Here is a 24,400-nt window from a genome sequence, read left to right as displayed (position 1 = left end):
GTACTGTTTGGTCTTAAAGCAAATATTGTTTCCCTAGCAACCAACCTGACAATGGGGGTGGGAAATAAAGAAATGAATGGCTCCTTCTACAAGTCAGATTAATGGCTACTTGTACCGAATGTCTTGTCTTTTGGATTGGGAAATACAAGGCTCAGGCTGAATTCTCAAGTCTGTGTGTGTGTGTGTGTGTGTGTGTGTGTGTGTGTGTGTGTGTGTGTGTGTGTGTGTGTGTGTGTGTGTGTGTGTTTTTTTACACATCTCAGTATCCAACTATTTACCTTACATTCACTTACAGCTTTTATTCACCACTGAGTGTATTAACTCACAGTTATTTTCTAGATTGACCATCTGCAATCTACAGCCTTTCTCCTTGTTATCAACCCAATTCTGTTAAACTTCATGTCGGTAAATTATGGAGGAAAAAGAAATTGAGGGACAGGATAAATTTGCACTCGGAAGGGCAGGGATTAATCAAAGATAATGGGGAGGTTGTGTTTGACCAATTTGATTGAATTGTTTTCAAAAGAGGTAACAAGATGTATTGATGAGTGCGGGGCTAGATTTGATTTCATTGGAGCAGAGGAGGCTGAGGGGGACCTGACAGAGGTATACAAAATTACCAGGGGCATAGATAGGGGAGATAGTAGGAAACTTTTCCCCTTAGCAGAGGTTTCAAAAACAAGCTAGCATAGGTTTAGGGCAAGGAGCAAGAGATTTAGAGGGGATCTGAGAAAGAACATCTTCACCCACAGGGGTGTTGGAATCTGAATGCAATGTCTGAATGGGCAGTGGAGGTGGATGCTCTCACAACATTTAATAATTATCTAGATGGGCACATAAATCTCCAAACCATTGAAGGCTACTGACCAAATGCTAGTAAATGGCATTATTATAGATAGGTATGTGATGGTCAGCATGGCACGGTGAGCCAATAGGCCTGTTTCTGTACTAAATAATTCTGTCATCTGATCAAGATGGCAGTTCCCCAAAAAAAAACAAAAAGGTCACCAGTAAATAGATGGAATGTCATTATTGTGAAGTAACATGGCACTGCACAAGAAAGTAAGAGCAGAAGGCCACTGGGCCCCTCAAGCCTGCCCCGCCATTCAATATGATCATGGCTGATCTTAACTAACCTCAACTCCTCTTCTGTGCCAGTTCCCCATAACCATTTCCCTATAATTCCTCCATCTTTCAAATAGGTTTCCATCTCCATCTTAGATATGTCTAATGATTTGGCCTCTACCACCCTCGGAGGAGGCTGAGAATTCCATAGATTCACTACCCTCCTCTGAGAGGATAAATTTCTACACACCTCAGTTTTAAATGACTGGTCCCTTATTCATGATGCAGGATTCCAATCTTTCACTTAAGAGCTTTTTGTCTAATTATGTCTAAAACAAGTAATTTTTCAGGTTTTTTTTAAGAAATCAATTCTTGATAGGAATGGATCACAAAAAATGATTGAAATCAGCACATTTTCCTCTCCAAAAGAGAAAAGCCATCTGATCCAGCACAAAACTAATGAAGTAAACATCTCCCTTTGATGTGAATAAAACAAAACAATGTTCTTTAAGTATGGCAAACAGGCTTTAGTCATGCCCACTTATTACGTACTCCTCCATCACACCATGTCGTAATCAAATTCCATAACTCTGAACGGACCCAAACCTACTTCAGATCTTGACTCGCTCCCGAATCACCTCGACCCCAGGATACTGACCAGCCACTGGAATTACTTTTGAGCTGTCTCCACATAACAATTTTATATTTTCATTTACCCCTGTTGTGCCTGAACTGACTTAACAGTTTCCATTTCTGAAAAAAAACTGCTAAACAAAATGCTGACACAAGTACCTTCTGCAAGATGTGCATTTAATTCCTGATGAATCAACAGTGACCAAAGATTCTGAGAAACCAGTGGACCTTTTGAAACAACAGGATGCGAGCTCAAGAATCTGTAAGAAAAATCATTCTCTTTCATAAACAAGATTAACTCAAGGATACAATTTTCATTCTGTTTCCCCACAGTGACCTTGCAGTCTGATTCTCTGCAAAGTTTCTGTAGAGTTTAAAAAATACTTTCTAGGTGCTGATAAGCTCGGAGCCCTTTCCCGTCAAAACAATGCTCGAATTATAAGGAATAAAGAGGGGATGGAAGGGACAATCATAAAGGGAGGGTCTGTGTCAATCAATTGTGATCTTTTCGTATTACAAAAGGTGTGTGTGGGGGGGGGGGGGGGGGGTCCCCAGGCAAACATTATCGACTCACAAGGAAACTGTGAATAAGTCTGATTAACCTGTGCATATGGAGGGTCATCTCCTTCCTTCTGGATCTTGAAACCATGCATATTAGATTCAAATGCAATTTATGCTGAATATTTATACCCTAACAGGAGGGAAATAAAAGAAAATTTTGGGCACCTCCACTACAGCTCCTAGTAGACACATGTCGAAACAGAAAACTAGCCTGAATTCCTAATTATTTGGCATTTAACAAATGGCAAATCCAACATGGAGAGCTGGAAATTAGACAGCATTTACTAGATGGTGTTGAAGCTGACAGAAATGCTGGAGGATGTGTTGGATGCTGAGGCTGGTGAGGTGAAGGGCGAGGGCCAAGGGAAATCTGGGGAGAGAGGGGTGAGTCAGAGTAGATGTGCGGGAAATGAAGGAACTATGTGCGAGGGTTTCTATCAATCATGGCAGAGGGGAAACCACTCTTCCAGAAAAAAAAGACATCTCAGGAGCTCCAGAGCAGAAGGCCTCATCTTGAGAACAGATGCAGTGGAGACTGAGAAATTAAGAAAAAGGGTTGGCATCCTTACTGGGTGGGAGGAGGGATAGTCGAGGTAGCTCTGAGAGTCAGTGGCTTTACAGAGGATGCAAGTGGTAAGTCTGTCTCCTGAAATGGAGAAAGAGAGATCCACAAAAGGAAGAGGAAGTGACAGAAATGGCCCAAGTACATTGAAGGGCAGGCTGGTGAAGGTGATGAAATTGCCTAGTTCTGCACAAGTTCAGGAGGGTGGCACGGCTGCAGCTGTCGATGCAGCAGAAAAAGAGCTGAGGGGCAGTGACCAAATAGGCTTGGAACAAGGACTGTTCCACATAACCAACAAAAAGACAGGTGTAGCTAGGGCCCACTTGGGTGCCTATGGGTACCCCTTTGATCTTCAGAGAGTGGGAGGAATTGACAGAGACATCGTGGAGGGAAAGCCTGAGGTCTTCTGGTCCACACAATACCAAATCACACGAGTTCTGCTCACTTACAGGTGGAGTGTACTTATGAAAAGTTGAAAAGTGCAAAATTGCTATGTTAAGAAGCGTGCCGTACAAAAGGCTGTTCAAGCCTATATTCCTCATACACAAGCAATCTACCTGGAGAGAAAACGTGAAAATATCGATGCCTCGGTGAAAAGACTAAATGGTTAGTTTATCATTACAGTCAAATTAGATATTACTTGTTGCAATTGAGAAATAGAATTTCTACATTTCTCAAACTTGTTCTGTTTTCAATGGTCTTCATCAGATGGAGTTTACAATGAAGGGTGCGTCAAGTTTTACTTCAAAATCCTTACAAAAGAAATCAACTGACAGAAGTAAAAGAAACTGAGTGATGCAATGTACTTCTAAATAATGAAAGGATCATTATTACAATGTGTACATTACATATATTGTCACTCGGCCAGTACAGCAGATGTTCTTCAGCATCATAGTGTATAAAATTTTAAAAAGTCAGCAGAATGTAAAAACTTGGAACCAGCCAAGGTATAGACTAAACTTTTGAAATTCTGTATCCAACAACACTGTGGAAGCAGCTTCACTACCACCTTCTCAAGAACTAGGGATGGCAATAAATGCTTGGCAGGGACACCCCACATCTTGAAAAATGAATTCTGAAGACTGCAATCATGATCAACAGACCACTTGAAAAACACAAGGAATGTACAGGCAGGGTTTAACATTAATTGTACTGGATTTATGCACAGCCATCATAGGGTAGATATACATGGAAGAATATGGGGAGGTATCACAACTTAGAAAAGAGTAGGGCACTAATATCATAATCTTACAATCAAAATGGGTTAGCTTTTCCATGCAACATGATACCTTGTAACCATAAAATGTAAACCACTAAGGAATTCTGGAAAGGAAGGGAAAGACATTCATACAGCACGGAAACAGGCCCTTCGGCCCAACTGGTTCATGCTGACCAAGATGCCCCATCCAAGCTAGTCCCATTTGCCAGCATTGTGACCATAACCTTCTAAACCTTTCCAATCCATGTACCTGTCCAATTGTCTTTTAAAAGTTGTTGTACCTGCGTCAACTACTTGCTCTGGCAGCTGATTCTACATGGATACCACCCTTTGGGTAAAAAAAGTTGCCCCTTAAGGTCCTCTTAAATCTTTCCCCTCTCACCTTAAACCTATGCCCTCCCGTTCTTGATACCCCAATTTGGGGAAAAGACTGAGTGCATTCACCCTATCTCTGCACTCTCATCATTTTATACACCTCTATAAGATCACCTCTCAGTCTCCTATGCTCTAAGGAATAAAGTCCTGGCCTGTCCAACCCCTCTCTATAACTCAGTCCAAAGTCCCTGCAGCATCCTTGTAAATCTTTTCTGCACTCCTTGCAGTTTAATAACATCTTTCCTACAGCAGGGCGACCAAAGCGGAACACAATACTCCAAGTGCAGCCTCACCAGTGTCCTGTACAACTGCACCATGACCTCCCAACTTTTATACTCAATGCCCTGACTTATGAAGGCCAGTGTGCCAAAAGCCTTCTTCACCACCCTGTCTGAGACTTCACTTTTAGTGAATCATGAACTTGTACTCCAAAGTCCCTCTGTTCTACAACACTCCCCAGGGCCCTGCTGTTCACTGTGAAAGTCCTACCTGGATTTGACTTTCCAAAACGCACCACCTCACATGTATCTGAATTAAACTCCATTTGCCATTCCTCGATACACTTACTCAGCTGATCAAGATCCCCCTGTAATTTTTGATAACCTTCTTCATTGTCCACTATACCACCTATTTCTGCAAACTTACTAACCATGTCCTGTACATTCTTATCCAAATCATTGATATTGATGACAAATAACAATGGGCCCAGCACCGACCCGAGGCACACCACTAGTCACGGGCCTCCAGTCCGAGAAACAACCTTACACCGTCACTCTTTGCTTTCTACCAGCAAACCAATTCCAATTAGCCAGCTCTCCCTGGATTCCATGCAATTTAACCTTCCAGAGCAGCCTACCACGTTGAACCTTATCAAAGGCCTTACTGAAGTCCATAAACCACGTTTACCACCCTGCCCTCATTAATCTGCAAAAAACTCAATCAAGTTCGCAAGACATGATCTCCCATACACAAAGCTATGCTGACTACCCCTAATCAACCCGTCTTTCCAGGTGTACGTACATCTTATCCCTCAGAATCCTCTCCAGCAACTTACCTACCACAGATGTTAGCCTTACTGGCCTATAGTTCCCAGGTTTTTCTTTGCCGCCCTTCTTAAATAAAGGCACAACATTCGCTACTTTCCAGTCTACCAGCACCTCATCCCTGGCTAATGATGATGCAAATATCTCACAGCCAGGGCTCCCGTAATTTCTTCTCTAGCCTCCCAATGTGTCCTTGGATAAACCTGGTCAGGCTCAGCAGATTTGTCTACTTTCATACCTTTCAAGGCATCCAGCACCTCCTCCACCGTAATGCAGACTATCCCCAAGACCTTCCCATTTACTTTTCCCAGTTCTGAAGTCTTCACGTCTTTCTCCACAGTAAAAACAGAGAAGAAACATTCATCAAGGACCTTGCCCACCTCCTGCAGCTCCATCCAAAGGTGTTCTCTTTGGTCTCTGAGGGGAGTCTATTCTCTCTCTAGTTAGTCTTTTTCCCTCAATATACATAAAATCTCTTTGGATTTGCCTTAATCTTCTCTGCCAAAGTTATCTCATGTCCCCTTTTTGCCCTCCCGATTTCGTTCCTGAGAACACTTCTGCATCCCTTCTACTCCAAGCTGCCTGTACCTGACCCATGCCTCCTCCTTTTTCCTGGCCAGGGCCTCAACATCCCTCATCATCCAGGGTTCCCTACTCCTGCCAGCCTTGCCCTTCACTCGAACAGGAACGTGCAGACCTTGAGCTCTCACTATCTCACCTTTAAAAGCTTCCCACTTGCCTGTGGACTCTTCGTCCGCAAACAACCTACTACAATCAACCTTCGCCAGCTCCTATATCATACCTTCAAAATTCACCTTGTCCCAATTTAGAACCTGAACCTGTGGACTGGTTCTGTCCCTTTCCATAACTATTTTAAAACTAATAGAACTATGGTCACTGGTCCCATAGTGCACCCCCACTGTCACCTCAGTCACTTGCCCCACCCTATTACCCAAGAGTAGGTCGAGCTTTGCCTTCTCCCTAGTAAGGCCCTCTATGTATTGCCCAAGGAAACTTTCCTGAATGCACTTAACAAATTCCACCCCACCTAAGCCCTTAACAGTACGGCAGTCCCAGTCTATGTTAGGAAAGTTAAAATTCCCTACTATGACAACCCTATTATTCTTATGACTCTGCACAATCTCGCTGCATATTTGTTCTTCTAATTCCCCAAGTTTTAAACTTAATCCCCAAGGGAAAAGGTAAACTGTTGAAACAAAGCTGCTCCTTGGAAACTAACAGTTAAGAAAAAATTTTTGCAGGCAGATGACTTACTGATTAAAATAGCATATTTTAGAGCTGATGAGATCAAAATTATTCCCATAATAATCACCAAAACCACCCTGCTGCTTGGATTCACCACCTGTGGTTCCCCCACCTTTCCTGGATGGACAGGGCTGGAAAAGCTGACCTGTCACTCCCCAACCCCGACTGGTGCCCAATTTAGTAGAGCAACCCAAGCAGCGTGCAAGTATCAGGCTCCTGTGCCAATACCCTGCCTGTCCCCACACAGAACACCCTCACAGTTCACTGCTGTCAAAGGGCTTTTTAAACAGCTTTTAATTGGATCCGATATAGACATCTAAAAACTAATCAAATACTTAAATATTAAAAAAAATTGAATTAAAAAAGCATATTAAAATGTTAATAATTAAAAAGATTACATAAATTAAAAATGGTAAAATAAAGGAGATGCTTATCTTCACCCCCCCATCCCCCTACTGGGTCAGCAATCCCATTCAAATGCCAGCCCTCCCTACCATGAAACTGAAGGACATCTGGACCCTTTGTTCAGCTTGTGACTGATTCACCACTGGGTTCAATGGTGAGCTCTGTGACAGAGGAGCCAATTGGATGGCCATGATCTGGACTTCAGACTTCCATGTTTGACAGCGCATGCGCAGAAGTCCATACGTGCTGAGGCATCAGTGGCTGATAGTCAACAATCCCTTTGGGAAACACCAGCCATAATTTAGCACAACCTGGCTCAAACAGAAGTGCAAATTTATGCAGTTTGACCTGCCAAGTTGTTCCAGGAGTTCATTTTATGCTCCAGGTTCCAGCAGCTGCAGTCTCTTGTGCCTGTAAATCTACCTGATCACATTGAGGGGAAAAAAAAAATCATGTTTTCTGCTTATTATTTAATTTAGCTGGTGAAATGTTAGTAAAATTAATGATACAAACGTAGATGTCTGTTGCTGAGGATTGAGCAGTAACCTGAAGCTTCTTGATTTCAATTCAAGGAATGATCTGAGCTGACTGAAGCTGATCTCCCTCATGGTAAAGAAGAGTCCTCAACGTCCTCACTTAAGGTAAACCAACCCTTGTATTATCAGCAAACTTGGACACATACACTTGGTCCATTCATTCAAACCACTGATTGTGAGCACTGTTACTCAAGCACCAATCCACCTCTCTCAGCCTCCCAAGCCAAACAAAACTTGCTTGTTCCAAATCTGTTTTCTATTAACTAAATGTGATGAAATTTTGTTTAATAGCTTCTTGTGTAGCACCTTATCAAACATCTTCTCAGACCCCAGATACACAACATCAAGTGGCTCCCCTTTACCTGCTAGTTATAACCTCAAAAAAACTTTAAACAGATCTGTCAAATATGTTTTCCTTTTCATCCATGTTGAATCTGCCCAGTCCTATTGTGATTTTCTAAGTGTCCTGTTAACAGTTCCTTAATTTTAGTTTCTAGCATTTTCCCCAACTACTCATGTCAGTCTAACTGGTCTATGGCTCCCAGCTTTAAATAGTGGGTTACAATTGCTGCCTTCCAATCCCTGAAAACCATTCTAGAATCTATGGAACTTTGCAAGTTGACAACCAATACATCCATTATCATTACATCCATTCCTTCAAAACTCAAGGATGAAGGTAATCAGGTGTTAGCTTTCAGTCCCATTAATTTATACTTTTTCTCCCCCAAATGTTAAGTTTATTTCAGCACCTCTTTCTCTCTAACCTGCTGTTCTCTATTTCCGGGACGTGTTCTGTATAGATAGACAGAAAATGAATGTCATTTCTTCGTTATTTCTCTGATACTTTCACTTCAGTCTGTAAGGGAAGCAGAGTAACTTCTGCTAATCTTTTCCTTTTTACATAGAAGATAGAACATAGAATAATTACAGCACAATTCAGGCCCTTCGGCTCACAAAGCTGTGCCGAACATGTCCCTACCCTAGAAATTACATATCTATTGTAACTTCTACAACGTGTTTTTTAAAAAATTTCTTACTAGATCATTGCTATAATATACATTCCCTTTGCTTATCAATTTCTTAGTCCCCTTTTGTTTAATTCTGAATTTTTTCCGATGCTCGGGTTTATTGCTAATTACTGCTAACATTACAAGCCTTTTCCTTTGATTGAATGTTAACTTATTAGCTGCAGCTGGACCAGTTTTTCTGCTGGGTTTTGTGCCTTAAAGGGATATTTAATTTGCTGTGTTTTTTTTTAATTCATTAAATGCTAGTCGTTGCTTTTTTTTAATAAAAATATACATTTTAATGTAGTTATCTGCTGCTTTTATTCCATCAGGTTATTATCTGTGCTCCCCACCTCTTTTTCCAGTTTGCATAAAAGTTAACTGTCCTAGAATAATTACCTCCCATAGTTGGTTACGTCTTTCTAATGGCTATTAAGTCGCACACATTACTTTTCCACTACTGTCATTAATTCATCTATCTTGTTATGAATACTGCATGCATTCAGATTAAAGCCTTCCCTGGTCTGACTCAAACTGCAAGTATGCTTGTGTGTTTCAGAATCAGATTTATCATCACTGACTTACACGACGTGAAATTTGTGGTTTTGCGGCAGCAGCATAGTGCAAAGAAATAAAATTACTATAAATTGGAAAAATAAATAAATAGTGCGAAAGGAAATAACAAGGTAGTGTTCATGGGTTAACGGACTATTCAGAAATCTGATGGCGGAGTTGGAAGAAGCTGTTTCTGAATGGTTCAGTGTGGGTCTTCAAGGCTCCTGTACCTCCTCCCCGATGGTAGTAATGAGAAGAGGGCATGTCCCAGACGGTGAGGGTCCTTAGAGAGGCACCGCATCTTGATCAAGTCCTCAGTGGTGGGGAGGGTTGTGCCCATGATGGAGCTGGCTGAGTATTATCCTCTGCAGCCTCTTGCAACCCTGTGCATTGGAGTCTCCATACCAGGCCGCGATGCAACCAGTCAGAATGCTCTCCACCATACGTCTATAGAAATTTCGAAGAGTCTTTGGTGACATACCAAATTGCCTCAAACCATGAATGAAGCCGAACTGCCGCTCCAAAGCAGAGTGGTGAGCCAGTGAAATTGCGTCTGCTGTAGACCTGTTGTGGCAGTAGGTGAATTGCAGTGGATCCAGGTCCTTGCTCAGGCAGGAATTAATTCTAGCCATAGCCAACCTCTCAAAGCCCTTCATTACAGTAGATGTGAGTGCTACTGGGCTGTAGTCATTGAGGCAGCTCACCCTACTCTTCTTGATTGTTGTCCTTTTGAAGCAGGTGGGAATCTCCGACTGCAGCAGCGAGAGATTGAAGATGTCCTTGAACACTCCAGCCAATTGGTCGGCACAGATTTTCAGTACCCAGCCAGGTACACCATCAGGGACCATTGCTTTGCAAAGGTTCACTTCCTTGAAGGACGTTCTGACGTCGGCCTCCGAGACAGAGATCACAGTGCTGCCAGATGTTATGGGGATTCTCGCAGGTGTAGGGTTATTCTCCCTTTCAAAGCATGCATAAAAGGCGTTCAGCTCGTCGGGGAGTGAAGCATCACTGCCATTTATGCTGTTAAGTTGCTCTGTCCCTTCCTGATGAACTGGTTGTCATTATCCATTCTGCTATCCTGCACAATCACATTGTGTTTTCTCTCGCTTTCTAAATTTCTACTCACTTGAATGCAATCCCTGGTACTCAGTTATTCAATTCATTAGCTCATTGGTCCCAGATCAATTCAAGTGATGTCTGCCCCACTGGAACACTTCCCATTTTGCACAGTACTGGTATCAGTGCTCCATAAAGTGACACACACTTCTCCCATCCTGATTTTTCAGCCACATACATTCAACTCTCTGATTTTATTGATACTGTGTTAATATGCACATGGCTCAAGTTGTAACTCAGATATTATTAACTTCCTGATTCATAACTTGAACCCAAAAGCTTCTACAGCCAAACCTCCTTCTTAGTTCTTGCCCCACCTCTGGCTTTCAGAATCAGGTTTATTATCAATGGCATGTGTCGTGAAATTTGTTGTTTGAAATTTGTGGCATTCAGCTCTTTGGTCCATGTTTGAATAAAGACTGCAATGAGATCAGGAGTCAGGTGCTCTGTCACCTTCCATCACTCTGCCAATGGCTGAAAGCAGATTGATCAGGCAGTAATTCACAGGATTACCGGTAGTAATTCAAAATTTGCCCTGCTTCTTGAGAACACAATCTATCCAGGTAATTTTCCAAATAGTTTGGCTAAAGGCATATGTTATTCTAGAGCCCAAGTCTTCAGTATCAGGATTTTGCTTAGTCCTGCAGACTTTTCTGTATCCTGCACTCTCAGATTTTTCTTGATATCACATGGAATTAACCAAATTGGTTGAAGATAGTCTTCTGTGATGGGGGTGGGGGTCAAAGGAGGAAGCTGAGATGGATCATCCATTTGGCACTTCGGCCTGATGACGGTTGTGAATGCCTCAGCCATGCCTTTTGCACTCTCAACCTGGGTCTTGCCATCACTGAGGCTGCCAATATTCTTGGAGCTTCCGCTTCCAGTAGTTTAATTGTCCACCACCACTCGTAACTAGATGTATCAGGACTGGAGAGCTTTGATCTGATCCGACAGTTATGGTATCGCTTCATTTTGTTTATTGTACACATTCCTTTGAAGCAACCATAACAATAGATGAATTGATGGCACAAATAGGAGATAAACTTGTCTGATCTAGCAGCTGTTGCAGAGGCAAGGTGACCAAGGCTGGAATGTGAATATTTGAGGACATCTGATGTTTTGGAAAGGTAGGGAGAATGGAAAGGAAATTGGAGTAGCTCTGATAATAAAGGACGATATTAGGACTGGAGTGAAAAATGAGATTAGCACAGAAAATTACCAAGTAGAATCAATTTGAGTAGAAGCAAGAAATAACCAAGAAATTAAATCATTGGTGGGATTTGGCAAAACTCCCTTTAATAAGGGCTAAACTTGTTGGTCAGGATATCCAAAGAATAAAAGGGGCTTATAACATGGGTAACACAATCATGGATGACTTAAATTTTCAGAAAATGGATAAATCAAATTGGCAAAGGTACACAAGGATGAATTCATGGAATGTATTCAAGTCAAATTGCTAGAAAAATACTTTGTGGACCCAACCTGTGGACAAGTTATTTCTCACCTGGTCACGTGGGAATAATTACTGACCTCATAATGAACGACCCTTTGTATAATATTGATCATAACATGATAGAATTTCACATTAAACTTCTCAGTGACAATTCCAAAACCAAGGTCTTTAACTTAAATAAAGGCAATTACATGGATATAAATGGATTGGGAAACTGAATTAAAAAATGCATGACAGTGGGTAAGCAGTAGCAGACATTTAAAGAAATATTTCATAACTCTCAACAAAGATAGGCACCACTGAGTAAAGGCTGAAAGAATTACGACTTCGCATTGAATAATGGTAGGCCTGAGGACTGGAAGAATTTAATCAAGACAGAAAAACAAAGTATGTGAGCAAAATAATAAGAAATACAAAAATAGTCAGAGCCTTAACAAAAATGGTTTCCAGGAAGCTGAAACAGGAGAATCAGTAAGGGGAAATAAATATCATATATTTGTGGTGAAGGATGTAAAGAACATACCAAATCTTGTAGGAAATCAGAATGTAAAAGGGAGGAAGGAATTTAAAAACAACACCCGAATTTATTGTCAGAGAATGTCCTAGGCCACTGCAGGATTTACAGGGCAGGTTACAAAAAAATTCTGTTGATAACTGAAGTATGACAACTGGACATTCCTCATCCCCTGACTTGATGGTTTGCAATAAACTTGAATGAATAATAAGATCAATGGCATTAAATTAGATAAACTTTGCTTTAGGTAGAATTTGAAACTGAAAATAGAGTAATCAGAAAGACTGATGTCCACTAAATGTCTACAGGGAAATGGCTCAGTGAACACCAATCCAGCTTTTTAAATTACTCCACTACTCTTCCTATAGAATGGAAAGACCCTAATATACCACATCTTTACAATAAGGCAACAAAACACACCTCAGTTATAATAGGCCCCTTAGATGGCACTATTAACAGAAAAGATACCGGAGAATCATTAGGGATGCAAATACGATTGTTTGGATAAAGAAAACCCATGTTAGGCACATGGTTTCATTAAAATAATAATCACACAAAACTACTTAAAAATACTATTAGACATGAAGTCAGGGGATGAGGAATGTCCAGCTGTCAGCTTAAACTTCCATAAAGCTCTTGATAAGTTGCCACATCACAGGCTTCCCATGACTGGAGCCTCCGATGTTAGAGACAATATGTTGAGTTGGATTGACAACTGGCTGATAGCAGAAGGAAAAACAAATAAGTACGGATAGATTTGAATCTATGTGGAGACTAGTCTTCATGGATATATGTTGGGACTGTTGGTCTTTTCTATTTTTATTAATGATCTTGATGTAGACTTAGGGGAATACAGTTTGAAAACCTGCTGATGGTACAATGAGCAGTACAAATTTCAAGAGTATATATAAAGTTAATCTGCTTCAGATCTTACAGATTTGGGTGATTGACTCAGGACTGGCAAATGATGTTTAGTTCTGATAAGTTTAACTGCTATGCGTGTGGGCAGTGCAAACACACAAAATTGATTCTCCACCAATTCCTAAAGCATTAAAAAGTGGACAAAAATATACACACATTTTGGTGCACAAATCTCTCAAATTAGAAATGTATTCCAATTGAAAAGGGAAAACTGTGGGCTCACAATATTAAAGTGCATCAAGCCACATCTCAGTGATAAGTATCAGGAGGTGGATTTTTACCCTCCGAGGAACATTAAGCCAGAACAGGCTGTCGTCTCACTCAATGAATGCCAACTTGCTAAATATCTTTAAACAAGAGAGCTGGATCAGTTTCTGATTGGGGCTGACATCACCTTTTCAAAAAGTGCATATTTCATGGAATCCAGGACTAGATTGATCTCCTAGACTAGTTATAATGATAATATTTATAATAATATTAGTCACATGTACATTGAAACACAGTGAAATGCATCTTTTTGCGTTAACAACCAACAGAGTCTGAGAACGTGCTGGGGGCAGCCCGCAACTGTCGCCACGCTCCCGGCGCCAACATATCATGCCCACAACTTCCTAACCCGTACGTCTCTTGGAATGTGGGAGGAAACCGGAGCACCCGGAGGAAACCCACGCAGACAGGGGGAGAACGTACAAATACAATGATCTTTTACATTGGTTGAAGATTTGATTTACTCAGGTTACATCCACCTACCAAATAGGCCACTGCCTCGATTCTACCACTCACCTACACTAAGTGTGCAGAGCATGAAACATTGTTGGAAGCCTGATAGAAAATTGTGTTTGGACTACTGTTATCATTTGCCATCAAATTTCTGATTGCAGCCAATATTTCAAAGGTTGTAGAGAAAATAAGAATGACCATAGCATCAGGAATCCACTATCAAGATTTAGGGGAATACAGTTTGAAAACCTGCTGATGGTACAATGAGCAGTACAAATTTCAGGAGTATATATAATCTGCTTCAGGAGATCTTAAAGATTTAGGTGATTGACTCAGGACTGGCAAATGATGTTTAGCTCTGATAAATTTAACTGCTGTGTGTGTGGGCAGTGCAAACACACAAAATTGATTCTCCACTGAAAGTTTAGTTCACGTGGTGTCTCACCTTTCCCTGAAGTACGATAGACCAGTGCCATAAAGCTATTGCTGTCTGCTTGTCCTCTCGATGTTTTTCCAACAGCTACACAAGTAATAAAATAAAACAAGTTACATTCCAAATGAAATGTATGTGCACGGTGAGAAATAACCAGAACAACACAGCAGTCCATTGCAGTCCCGATTTTATAACACAATCATGTTCAAGTATCTATCGCAGGGAGTCAAGAGGAAGACAGAGGAAGATGCTTAGCCAAGGAGAAATATTTCTGCTATTTGTCCAAGGACAGTTGATGCCCTAGTACTTAAATAGAATGGCCAGTCCTTCTGTACATTCCTTAACAAATACTGGCAATCTATTCAGTCAAGCGGACGGAACAACATTGTAGCCAAGTCCATTTCTCATTTTACGTTTTCTGATATTCACATCTTAAATCCTAAGCTAACTTAAGATTTGGAAATTTGAAACAGGAATTGTGGTGGGGTAATTTTTATGTCAACAGAACTATTTCTTCAAACTAAGTGTGGGCAGATTCACAAGGATATGTTTCTTAAAAAAAATAACAGCAGCATTTGTTGTACCTACGAACGAATCCTCCACACAGCTGACATGGAGCAGAATCAGCCACTCATAGAAGATATCTGCTTGGGAAGGCCCATTGATAATAAATAAATGTAGCCAGGAGAGGGAGAAAAAAAATGGGCCAAAAGTAAAACCCAAAATCACCGGAACTTTTGGATAAATATATTAATGGTGTACCATGCCCAAATTAAACTCAGAACAAGCACAGGGACTGAATGAAATTCTACAATTTTAACTTCTTACTTTTACTTTCCAGTTTGTGAAGTAGCATCTGCAAAGTCGATATGCCTGAAACCACTGTCCCTGTCGCCGTAACAGCTAGAACACAATCAAAAGCAAAAGTTTTTACTTGTTTTAATCACAATACAGGCAAGCACAATTCCTAACTGGGGTATAATTCCATGGTTGCACACGCTCAGACACTTTACCCATCTGGTCCCCTCACGTTTAAACTTACAAAGTGCCAGCAATCCCATTTTCACAGGCATCCAAACAATTCCAAAGCGAGTGTTACTATGCAAAGAAAGATTTTCCAACTTTCCTGCAAGCACTCATCTTCCATCCAACAGCAGCATTAATAGATTGCTCTTTAGGAAGGTCACAGCATAGAAACTGGCTATGACATTAATGTTTGCATTTCAAATGTAATAATTAGCTGGGAAATAATTTATGGCATGGCATGAGAAATGCTTTCTTGTTTCTGGGTGACGATCAGAAGCAGCATAGAACCATAGAACAATACAGCACAATACAGGCCCTTCGGCCCACCATGTTGTGCCGACCTTCAAACCACACCTATGACTATCTAACCCCTTCCTCCCACATATCCCTCCAACTTAAATTCCTCCATATGCTTATCTAACAATCTCTTGAACTTGTCCAATCTATCAGCCTCCACCACCACCCCAGGCAGCGCATTCCATGCGCCAACCACTCTCTGGGTGAAAAACCTCCCTCTGACATCACCCTTGAACTTCCCACCCAATACCTTAAAGCCACGTCCTCTTGTTTTGAGCATTGGTGCCCTGGGAAAGAGGCGCTGCCTGTCCACTCTATCTATTCCTTTCAATATCTTATATACCTCTATCATGTCTCCCCTCATCCTCCTCCTCTCCAATGAGAACAGCCCTAGCTCCTTTAATCTTTCCCCATAATCCATACTCTCCAGTCCAGGCAGCAGCCTCGTAAATCTCCTCTTCACCCTTTCCAATGCCTCCACATCCTTCCTATAATGAGGTGACCAGAACTGGACACAGTACTCTAAGTGTGGCCTAACTAGAGTTTTGTAAAGCTGCATCATCACTTCGCAGCTCTTAAACTCGATCCCACGACTTATGAAAGCTAACATCCCATAAGCTGTTTTAACTACCCTATCCACCTGCGAGGCAACTTTCAGTGATCTGTGGATATGAACCCGCAGATCCCTCTGCTCCTCCACACTGTTCAGAATCCTGCCATTCACCTTGTACTCCGCCTTGGAATTTGTCCTTCCAAAGTGTACCACCTCACACTTCTCCAGATTTAACTCCATCTGCCACTTGTCAGCCCAGCTCTGCATCCTATCAATATCCCTCTGCAAGCTTCTACAGCCCTCCACACTATCCACAACACCACCGATCTTTGTGTCATCTGCAAACTTGCTAACCCACCCTTCCACTCCCTCATCCAAGTCATTAATAAATATCACAAAAAGCAGAGGTCCCAGAACCGATCCCTGCGGGACACCACTAGTCACAGCCCTCCAATCTGAATGCACTCCCTCCACCACAACCCTCTGCTTTCTACAGGCTAGCCAATTTTGAATCCACACTGCCAAGCTTCCCCGGATCCCTTGGCCTCTGACCTTCTGAAGAAGCCTACCATGCGGAACCTTGTCAAACGCCTTACTAAAATCCATGTAGACCACATCCACTGCACTACCCTCATCAATCTTCCTGGTCACCTCCTCAAAGAACCCTATCAGGCTTGTGAGGCAAGATCTTCCCTTCACAAATCCATGCTGGCTGTCCCTAATCAGTCCATGTTTCTCCAAGTGCTTATAGATCCTATCTCTTAGAATCCTTTCCAACAGCTTACCCACCACAGATGCAAGGCTCACGGGCCTGTAATTCCCTAGACTATCCCTACTACCTTTTTTGAACAAGGGGACAACATTCGCCACCCTCCAATCCTCTGGTACCACCCCCGTGGACAAGGACTCAAAGATCCTAGCCAACGGTTCAGCAATCTCCTCCCTCACCTCACGAAGCAGCCTGGGGAATATTCCATCAGGCCCCGGGGACTTATCTGTCCTAATATTTTCTAACTATCCCATCACATCCTCTCTCCTAATATCTACATACTCCAGAACATTACCCTCACCTACACTGTTCTCAGCATCATCAAGACCCCTCTCCTTGGTGAATACTGAAGAGAAGTATTCATTGAGAACCTCACCCACTTCCACAGCTTCCAGGCACATCCTCCCACCTTTGTCTTTAATCAGACCTACCTTTACCCTAGCCATCCTTCTGCTCTTTACGTACGAGAAAAAAGCCTTGGGATTCTTCTTAACCCTGCTTGCCAAAGCCTTTTCCTGTCCCCTTCTCACTCTCCTCAGCCCTTTCTTAAGCTCCTTCCTTGCTACTCTATATTCCTCACGAGCCCTGTCAGATCCTTGCTGCTTACACCTTATGTATGCTACCCTTTTCTTCCTAACTAGTTGTTCCACCTCTCTCGTCACCCACAGTTCCTTCACCCTTTTACAATTCCTTCCGCAGTTTTACATTTTTGCCCCAATCCCTCACTTAATGGCATAAAAGGGTTGAGTGCGACAGAAACTGTGAAAGAGTCAGGGCAAATTTAAAATGCTGTAAATGCAGAGTCTAGGCTCTCTGTGGCTAGTGAGATGCTGAACAAATCCAGACTTTAGGAGCTTCAAAACTGGCTTTAGAAGCAAAAAAAAACAACCAACTGCTGGATGAACTCAGTGAGTCAGGCAGCATCTGCAGAGGGAAATTAACAGTCAATGCTATGGGCTGAGACCCTCCATCCAGACTGATGAAGACTCTCGACCTGAAATGTCGACTGTCCATTTCCTTCTACTGATGCTGTCTGACCCACCGAGTTCTTCCAGCAGTTTGTTTTTTTGCTCCAGATTACAGCACCTGCAGTCTCGCGTCTCTAGCTTTGGAAGCTTCAATGTAACAGTTCAGAGAACATGACATGACACAGTATTAAGAGTACTTAAATGAATTAGTCCTTTTATAAATAATCCAATAAATACCATACTCTCAAAAAAAAAATTTATTTCACATTGTACATCACTTTTATAGACTTAACCATACCATGGGTCTTGTCTCTATTTCAGACCTCTGCATCAATGCTTATGTCCCCCAAATCTTATCCTTTCACTTGAAAGTCAACTGGTCCATCCCCTTTAAGTTTCAGCAGAATTTCTCTTAGGCTCCGTTGCCACTTTCCCTGGAGCTTCTTCATATTTGACAGTAGTATTTCCCCACCCACCGCCTTATTTTCAATCTTTATTAGACGCAAGGATCTTCAGGCCAGAAACATGGGTTTCTCGAATCTATGTCTTACTTCTGGTGCTCTCAGCTTCTTCAACATTTTCTTGCAGTTTCCTCAGTTGTGTCAAAGACCATGAATAGCTAGAGTCTCCTTGTCCCCAAGTGACAAATTTCAACCTCCTTCGTATTTGGGTTTTGCTGTAATAATACAGAATCCCTTTTACATCCTCAACAGATAGAAATTAGACAACTGCAAATGATTTGGGTTTTCTATTCTTGCTTGGCAGTTTGATCAAGGATGCCTTTTCAAGAGTATTCTTAAGAAGTACTTCTGTAACAGAATATGGTAGGTTGTTTAATATGCAAATATGGGAATATTTTATCTCCGTTTTGCATTAAATGAACTTTCATTATTGATGGACCAAACCTCAGAATCAGGTTCATTATCACTGACTTGTATGAAATTTGTTGTTTTGTGGCAACAGTACAGTGCAAAGACAAGACAAAACAAACAGTGCAAAAAAGAAGAATGAGGTAGTGTTCATGGACCGTTCAGAAATTTGATGGTGGAGGGAAAGAAGCTGTTTCTAAAACGTTGAGTGTGTGGCTCCTGTACTTCCTCCCCAATGGTAGTAACGAGAAGTGGGCATGTCCCGGATGATGAGGGTCCTTAGTGATGGATGCTGCCTTCCTGAGGCACCACCTCTTAGAGACGTCTTCGATGGTGGGGAGGGTTGTGCCTGTGATGGAGCTGGCTGAGTCTGCAACCCTCTACCAGCCTCTTGCGATCCTGCACACTGGAGCCTCCATACCAGGCGGTGATGCAACCAGTCAGAAAGCTCTCCACTGTACATTTATAGAAATTTGCATGAATCTTTGGTGACAATACCAAAGCTCCTCAAACCACTAATGAAGTAGAACCACTGGCATGCCTTCTTTGTGATTGCATCAATATGTTGGGCCCAGGATAGATCCTCCAAGATGTTGAACATCCAGGAACTTGAAGCTGCTCACCCTTTCCACCGCTGACCCCTCAATGAGGACTGGCGTGTGTTCTCCTGACTTCCCCTTCCTGAAGTCCACAATCAGTTCCTTGGTCTTGCTGACGTTGAGTGTCAGGTTGCTGTTGCGACACCACTCAACCTGCCGATTTATCTCACTCCTGTATGGCTCCTCGTCGCATCTGAGATTTTACCAACAATAATGGTGTCATCTGCGAATTTATAGATGGCGTTTGAGCAATGCTTAACCACACAGCTGAGTGTAGACAGAATAGAACAGTGGGCTAAGCACACATCCTTGAGGTGCACCCATGTTGATTGGCAGTAATTGGCACTGACTCTGGTCTCCCGATAAGGAAGTCGAGAATCCAGTTGCAGAGGGAGGTACGGAGGCCCAGGTTTTGAAGCTTGGTGATTAATACTGAGGGGATGACAGTGTTGAATGCTGAGCTGTAATCAATAAACAGCAGCTGGATATAATGTTTTGCCATTATGTAGGTGCTCCAAGGCAGAGTGGAGAGCCAGTGAGATTGCATCTGCTGTAGACCTGTGCGGCGGTAAGCAAATTGCAGTGGGTCCAGGTCTTTGCTCAAGTAGGAGTTAATTCTAGCCATAACCAACCTCTTAAGGCCCTTCAGTTTTCACCTGGACCTCAGTTTTCTGTTTTAATACTTTTCTAAAGCCTCTGTGTTTTCAAATTCAATATGCACAAGGTCTCAAATTCCTGAAAAATCATGAGACTGGAAATTTAATGCTCATATAATCTTCAAAAATTTCTTTAGGATTACTCTATATTACGTTGCACAGAAGGTTCTTGACAATGTCTGCAATTCCTTTGTCTTCTTGGATCGTCTCCTTTATTGCATTCTTTATCAAGTTTGTCTCATCTATCCTAGTTTCTTGGTTTCAAATTTTAATCGAACCAAATTCAGAGAGCCTGAATCTGGACATCAACAACCAGAAGTTCCTTTTCGGCCAAAAAGTTATTTAATGACTTCTTCAATTCCTCAAGCTTCTTTCCAAATTTCTAACACATAGCAGAACACACAACTGTCAGTTCTCTCTCAAAGTCAGTCGTTCACAGCTGTCCTTTCCTGCCAGTGTGGTCCAGTGTTCCTTCAAGATTCACAATAGCTTCTGTACTATCTACTTCACCTCCCTTGCCCCTGTACTTCAAGAACTTTCCAACACCACACACCTTTTTAATTGTAATCTCATGGTATTACTTCACCTGGTCTTGTTTTGTTCTTTCACAAGTGTCTGTCCTTTTCCTCCATTTTAATGTATGTTGGCAAATTCTCCCTGGCTCCTGAATTTGCCCATTCTGCTTGCAAATCTTCCCCTTTGCTTCAAAACCAAGCTGTAGATTGCCTAGACCTCTGCTCTCTCTCCATCGCACAAAGGCAAGGCAGAGTAGGAAATAGAGATACAAGGGACTGCAGATGCTAGAATCTGAAGCAACAAATCTGGAGCAGAGTAGGTAACTCTGGAAGTAAAAAGAACTGTTAGCACTTATTCCACTTCAGTAGACATATTGTTCAGACCAAAGTGTTCTGATCCAGTCTCTGCTCAAGGCCAATCTTTGGATATAGCTCAGCACAATTACCAGCAACTCAAATCATCTTGTCATCCAGAAAAACAACGCATTCCATCTGAACCAGGGTTTTCAGGACTTCCCTCAAGTACGTACACAATACCATTACTCCTGGTCAGCAGAACTTTACGAAACCTTTGTCCATAGGTCTCTCATCCCATCTGAGAGTGATGTGCTGCACTGCGAATGTATCTCTCAATATTGTCACCCTTTATTCTACAGCTAGTCTTGAACACATGGCAATCTCATCCTATGTCAACATCTTGTGGCATAAATGCCATTCAACATACATTCTTCCAGGCATTCATTCATTTTCTTTGTATTCAGGTGCCCAGCTATTCTGCAACTTTACTTCCTTGCAGTTAAGGCATTCATGGTCCACGAGTTGTAAAGCTTCCTAAAACCACCTGCCCATACAGATTTGTTGCACTTGTAATAAAGTGGAATAAACAGTAAAAAAAAAAGGCTATTTTAAACAAACACACCCAACACCAACCCCAAACATATCATGGGCTGACATCTGGAAACTGCAACTTCAGATATCTGTCAAACCACCCTCTAAAAGATAAATAGAAACAGCTAAGATTTATGATAAATTTAATGCACTTTAAATAAAACTGGAAATGGGTCATCAACATAGAAAGCAAATAATTTGCTTGGTGATTCTGAACAAGGGTACTTTTAATTCAAAATATCCATATCTCAGCCTAAAGAACTGCATACCATTTACAACCAGTTTTGAAGTTCATGCTGTGTTAAGCCCAAGTGAGGAGATGCAAGTCCAGTCAGCAAATGAAAAAAATTTAAATTAACCCATAAAATAGTCTCAATGGGAAAAGAAAAAAAAATGGGAAAAGAACTGACTGCTCCTGACGCTGAATTTTCTTAATCCCAAATTCTGACCATGTGTCACATAGTTTCCAGGTCCTTTTTATCATGTAATTTTTCTATAATCAGAACAGTATCTGTTGTACAAATCATTTTTTTTTCTACTCACCATTACTCTTACACAATGGTCGTGATACCGTTTCCATGACATCAGGCATTTTTTGGCAATCTGCTGTCTATAGTGTTGTGAAGCAGCCTCCAATTTGCCTCGCTGAGTCATTGTTATTTGACTGAGCCGTTTCCAGTGAGAAAACGCATGCTGCAAATGAACTGGGGAAGACGAAAATAAAACTCTCATCTCGGATCAATTGGATAACCCGACAGATTGTCTGTGAAGATGCTGAGGGGTGGGGGGGGGGGGGGGGGGGGGGAGTGTGGAGTTTACAACTCATTCTGCTCAAATTCCAATAAAGTGATTATTAATTTTTCTTTTAAAACATCGCTCTCTCTAAAGTATGCAGGGAATAAATTAGTGAAGATCAGAGCTCAGCATTCCAAACCTGGAGCTGAGAGCTGCCTGCTTTGTATTTCCAATGGCTCCTCAAGTGTGCAGGGCGCTGACATGGTGCAGTACATCAAGAAGCAATTAAGTGTCAGGGATTGTTTCTCAGCTTTGACTCACTGCTCTCATTTGGAGGGTTGGGGGGTTGAATCAGATAAATTCACAAATTCAGAATCCTGTTAATCTCCCACTGAAATTATAGAACATACCAAATCTAACACTTCACACCATGACCGTAACAAGTTAATTGCATGAAAACAAAATTGATGGGTTTAAACTAGGGCTGCCCAGTAATTTAAAAGAAAATCAGGATTAATCTTGCAATTACAAAGAATGAATATTGAGTTAACTACAGTGTTAAACAATAATAGCTTAGAGCATTCTACAACATGTGTTTTAATTTTAAATGGTCCTGTAGAAAATACTTCACCAAAATGACTTCTGGTGTGACAAAAATCTCATCATTTTCAAACTCTTCTGCAGGCTTCCCCCCATCTTTGTAACTTCCATCAGTCCTTTAACCCCAAGATGTGTATTTAGTTTTCAGTTTTAACTTCTTGCATATCCCCTATTTTCTTTGGCCACCATTGAGCTTGTTATCAAAAAATTTGGCTACACTCAATGCCAAGCTTAGAGAACAAGAATAGTTTTTCTTTTGGATGAGACACTGCAAGAAGAGAGAAGTGAGGATTTGAGTAACCATGTCTGGGATTGATGAGGGATTAAAACAACAATTCATCTGGATACTAAGAGAACCTGATGGGGCAGTGGGAGGGGGAGAACCGCAGGGCAGGGAGGTAACGGCAAAGGAAAACAAGAGAGAGGAGGAGGGATAGAAGGGTGAGGAACAAAATGGACAGAAGATGAGGAACAGAACAGGGGAGGGGAAGAGGGGTGTAACTAATAAGAATGAAGAGCTGCAAATTTGTACATTGGAATATAAGGTGGTCACATTAACTGAGACAAGGCTTTTGACATATTTGTTCATTTTTCCATAATCTGGACATTGCTTGAAGGCCAGAAATTATTGCCCATCCCCAAATGCCCCCGGAAGGTAATGGTGAGTCACCTTCTTGACCTGCTGCAAACCCTCTGATAATGGTACTTCCATGTAATTGTTGGGGAAGGAGCTCTGGTATTTAGACCCAGCAATGAGGGAACAACAACGTACTTCCAAGTCAGGATGATGTGCAACATGGAAGGAAATCCACAGGTGATGGAATTTCCTGTGCCTGAAGACATTGCCCTTGTTGATCATAGAGGAGATAGGCTTGGGAAGCATTACCAGAGTAGCTCAGGAGAGTAATGTGCTGCACTTTGTAGACAGTACACAGTTCACCTACTGTGCACCAATAGAAGGAAGCAATGTTTAGTGTGGTGGGCAGTGTACAAATCAAGCAGATAGCATTAAGCTTCTGAGAGTTATTGGACCTGCACTCACCTGGTCAAGTAGTGGATATTCCATCACATTCCTGATGTGCCTTATAAATGGCAGGAATGCTACAGGGTGTCAAGAGGTGAGTCACTCACAACAGGATGTCCAACCACTGACCTTCTCTCATAGTATTAGGGAGCTGGTCAATGGTTACCCCCTGGACGATAATGCCATAATATGTCATGACTGAAATTGGTCACTGCCTGGCTATTTTGTGAAAGGAATGTTAGTTGCACTTATCAGCCCATGCCTGAATATTATCTCAGTCTTGCATGAAAACACAGACTGTGAGTAGTTGGGAAATGGTATTGAACACTCTGCAGTAATCTGTGAACATCCTCACTTCTGAGCTTATGATGAAAGGAACGTCACTGATGAAGCAGCTGGAGATGGCTGGGCCTAGGACACTACCATCCAAAGAAAGGAGAGGGTGAGGAATCACAGGACCCAAGGCCAGTTACTCTAACAGCTGCTGTCAGGAAAACACTGGACAGGACAACTT

General features: G+C 41.8%; 1 protein-coding gene across 2 annotated transcripts in view; it reads right to left on the bottom strand.

Moving 5' to 3' along the window:
* The window catches only part of LOC127579282 (protein SFI1 homolog), a 120,401-nt gene that overhangs the window by 36,887 nt on the left and 59,114 nt on the right, over positions 1–24,400 (bottom strand). For both annotated transcript variants that reach the window (XM_052031965.1, XM_052031967.1), the window contains 3 exons: positions 22,071–22,231; positions 15,216–15,290; positions 14,400–14,474 (listed from right to left, as the gene is read on the bottom strand). In XM_052031965.1, the coding sequence (XP_051887925.1) occupies positions 14,400–14,474; positions 15,216–15,290; positions 22,071–22,231 (311 nt within the window). The remainder of the gene's footprint in view (positions 1–14,399; positions 14,475–15,215; positions 15,291–22,070; positions 22,232–24,400) is intronic.

The sequence above is a fragment of the Pristis pectinata genome, chromosome 17 (assembly GCF_009764475.1).
Source record: "Pristis pectinata isolate sPriPec2 chromosome 17, sPriPec2.1.pri, whole genome shotgun sequence".
NCBI lineage: Eukaryota > Metazoa > Chordata > Chondrichthyes > Rhinopristiformes > Pristidae > Pristis > Pristis pectinata.
This window is presented reverse-complemented; position numbering and strand designations above follow the sequence as displayed.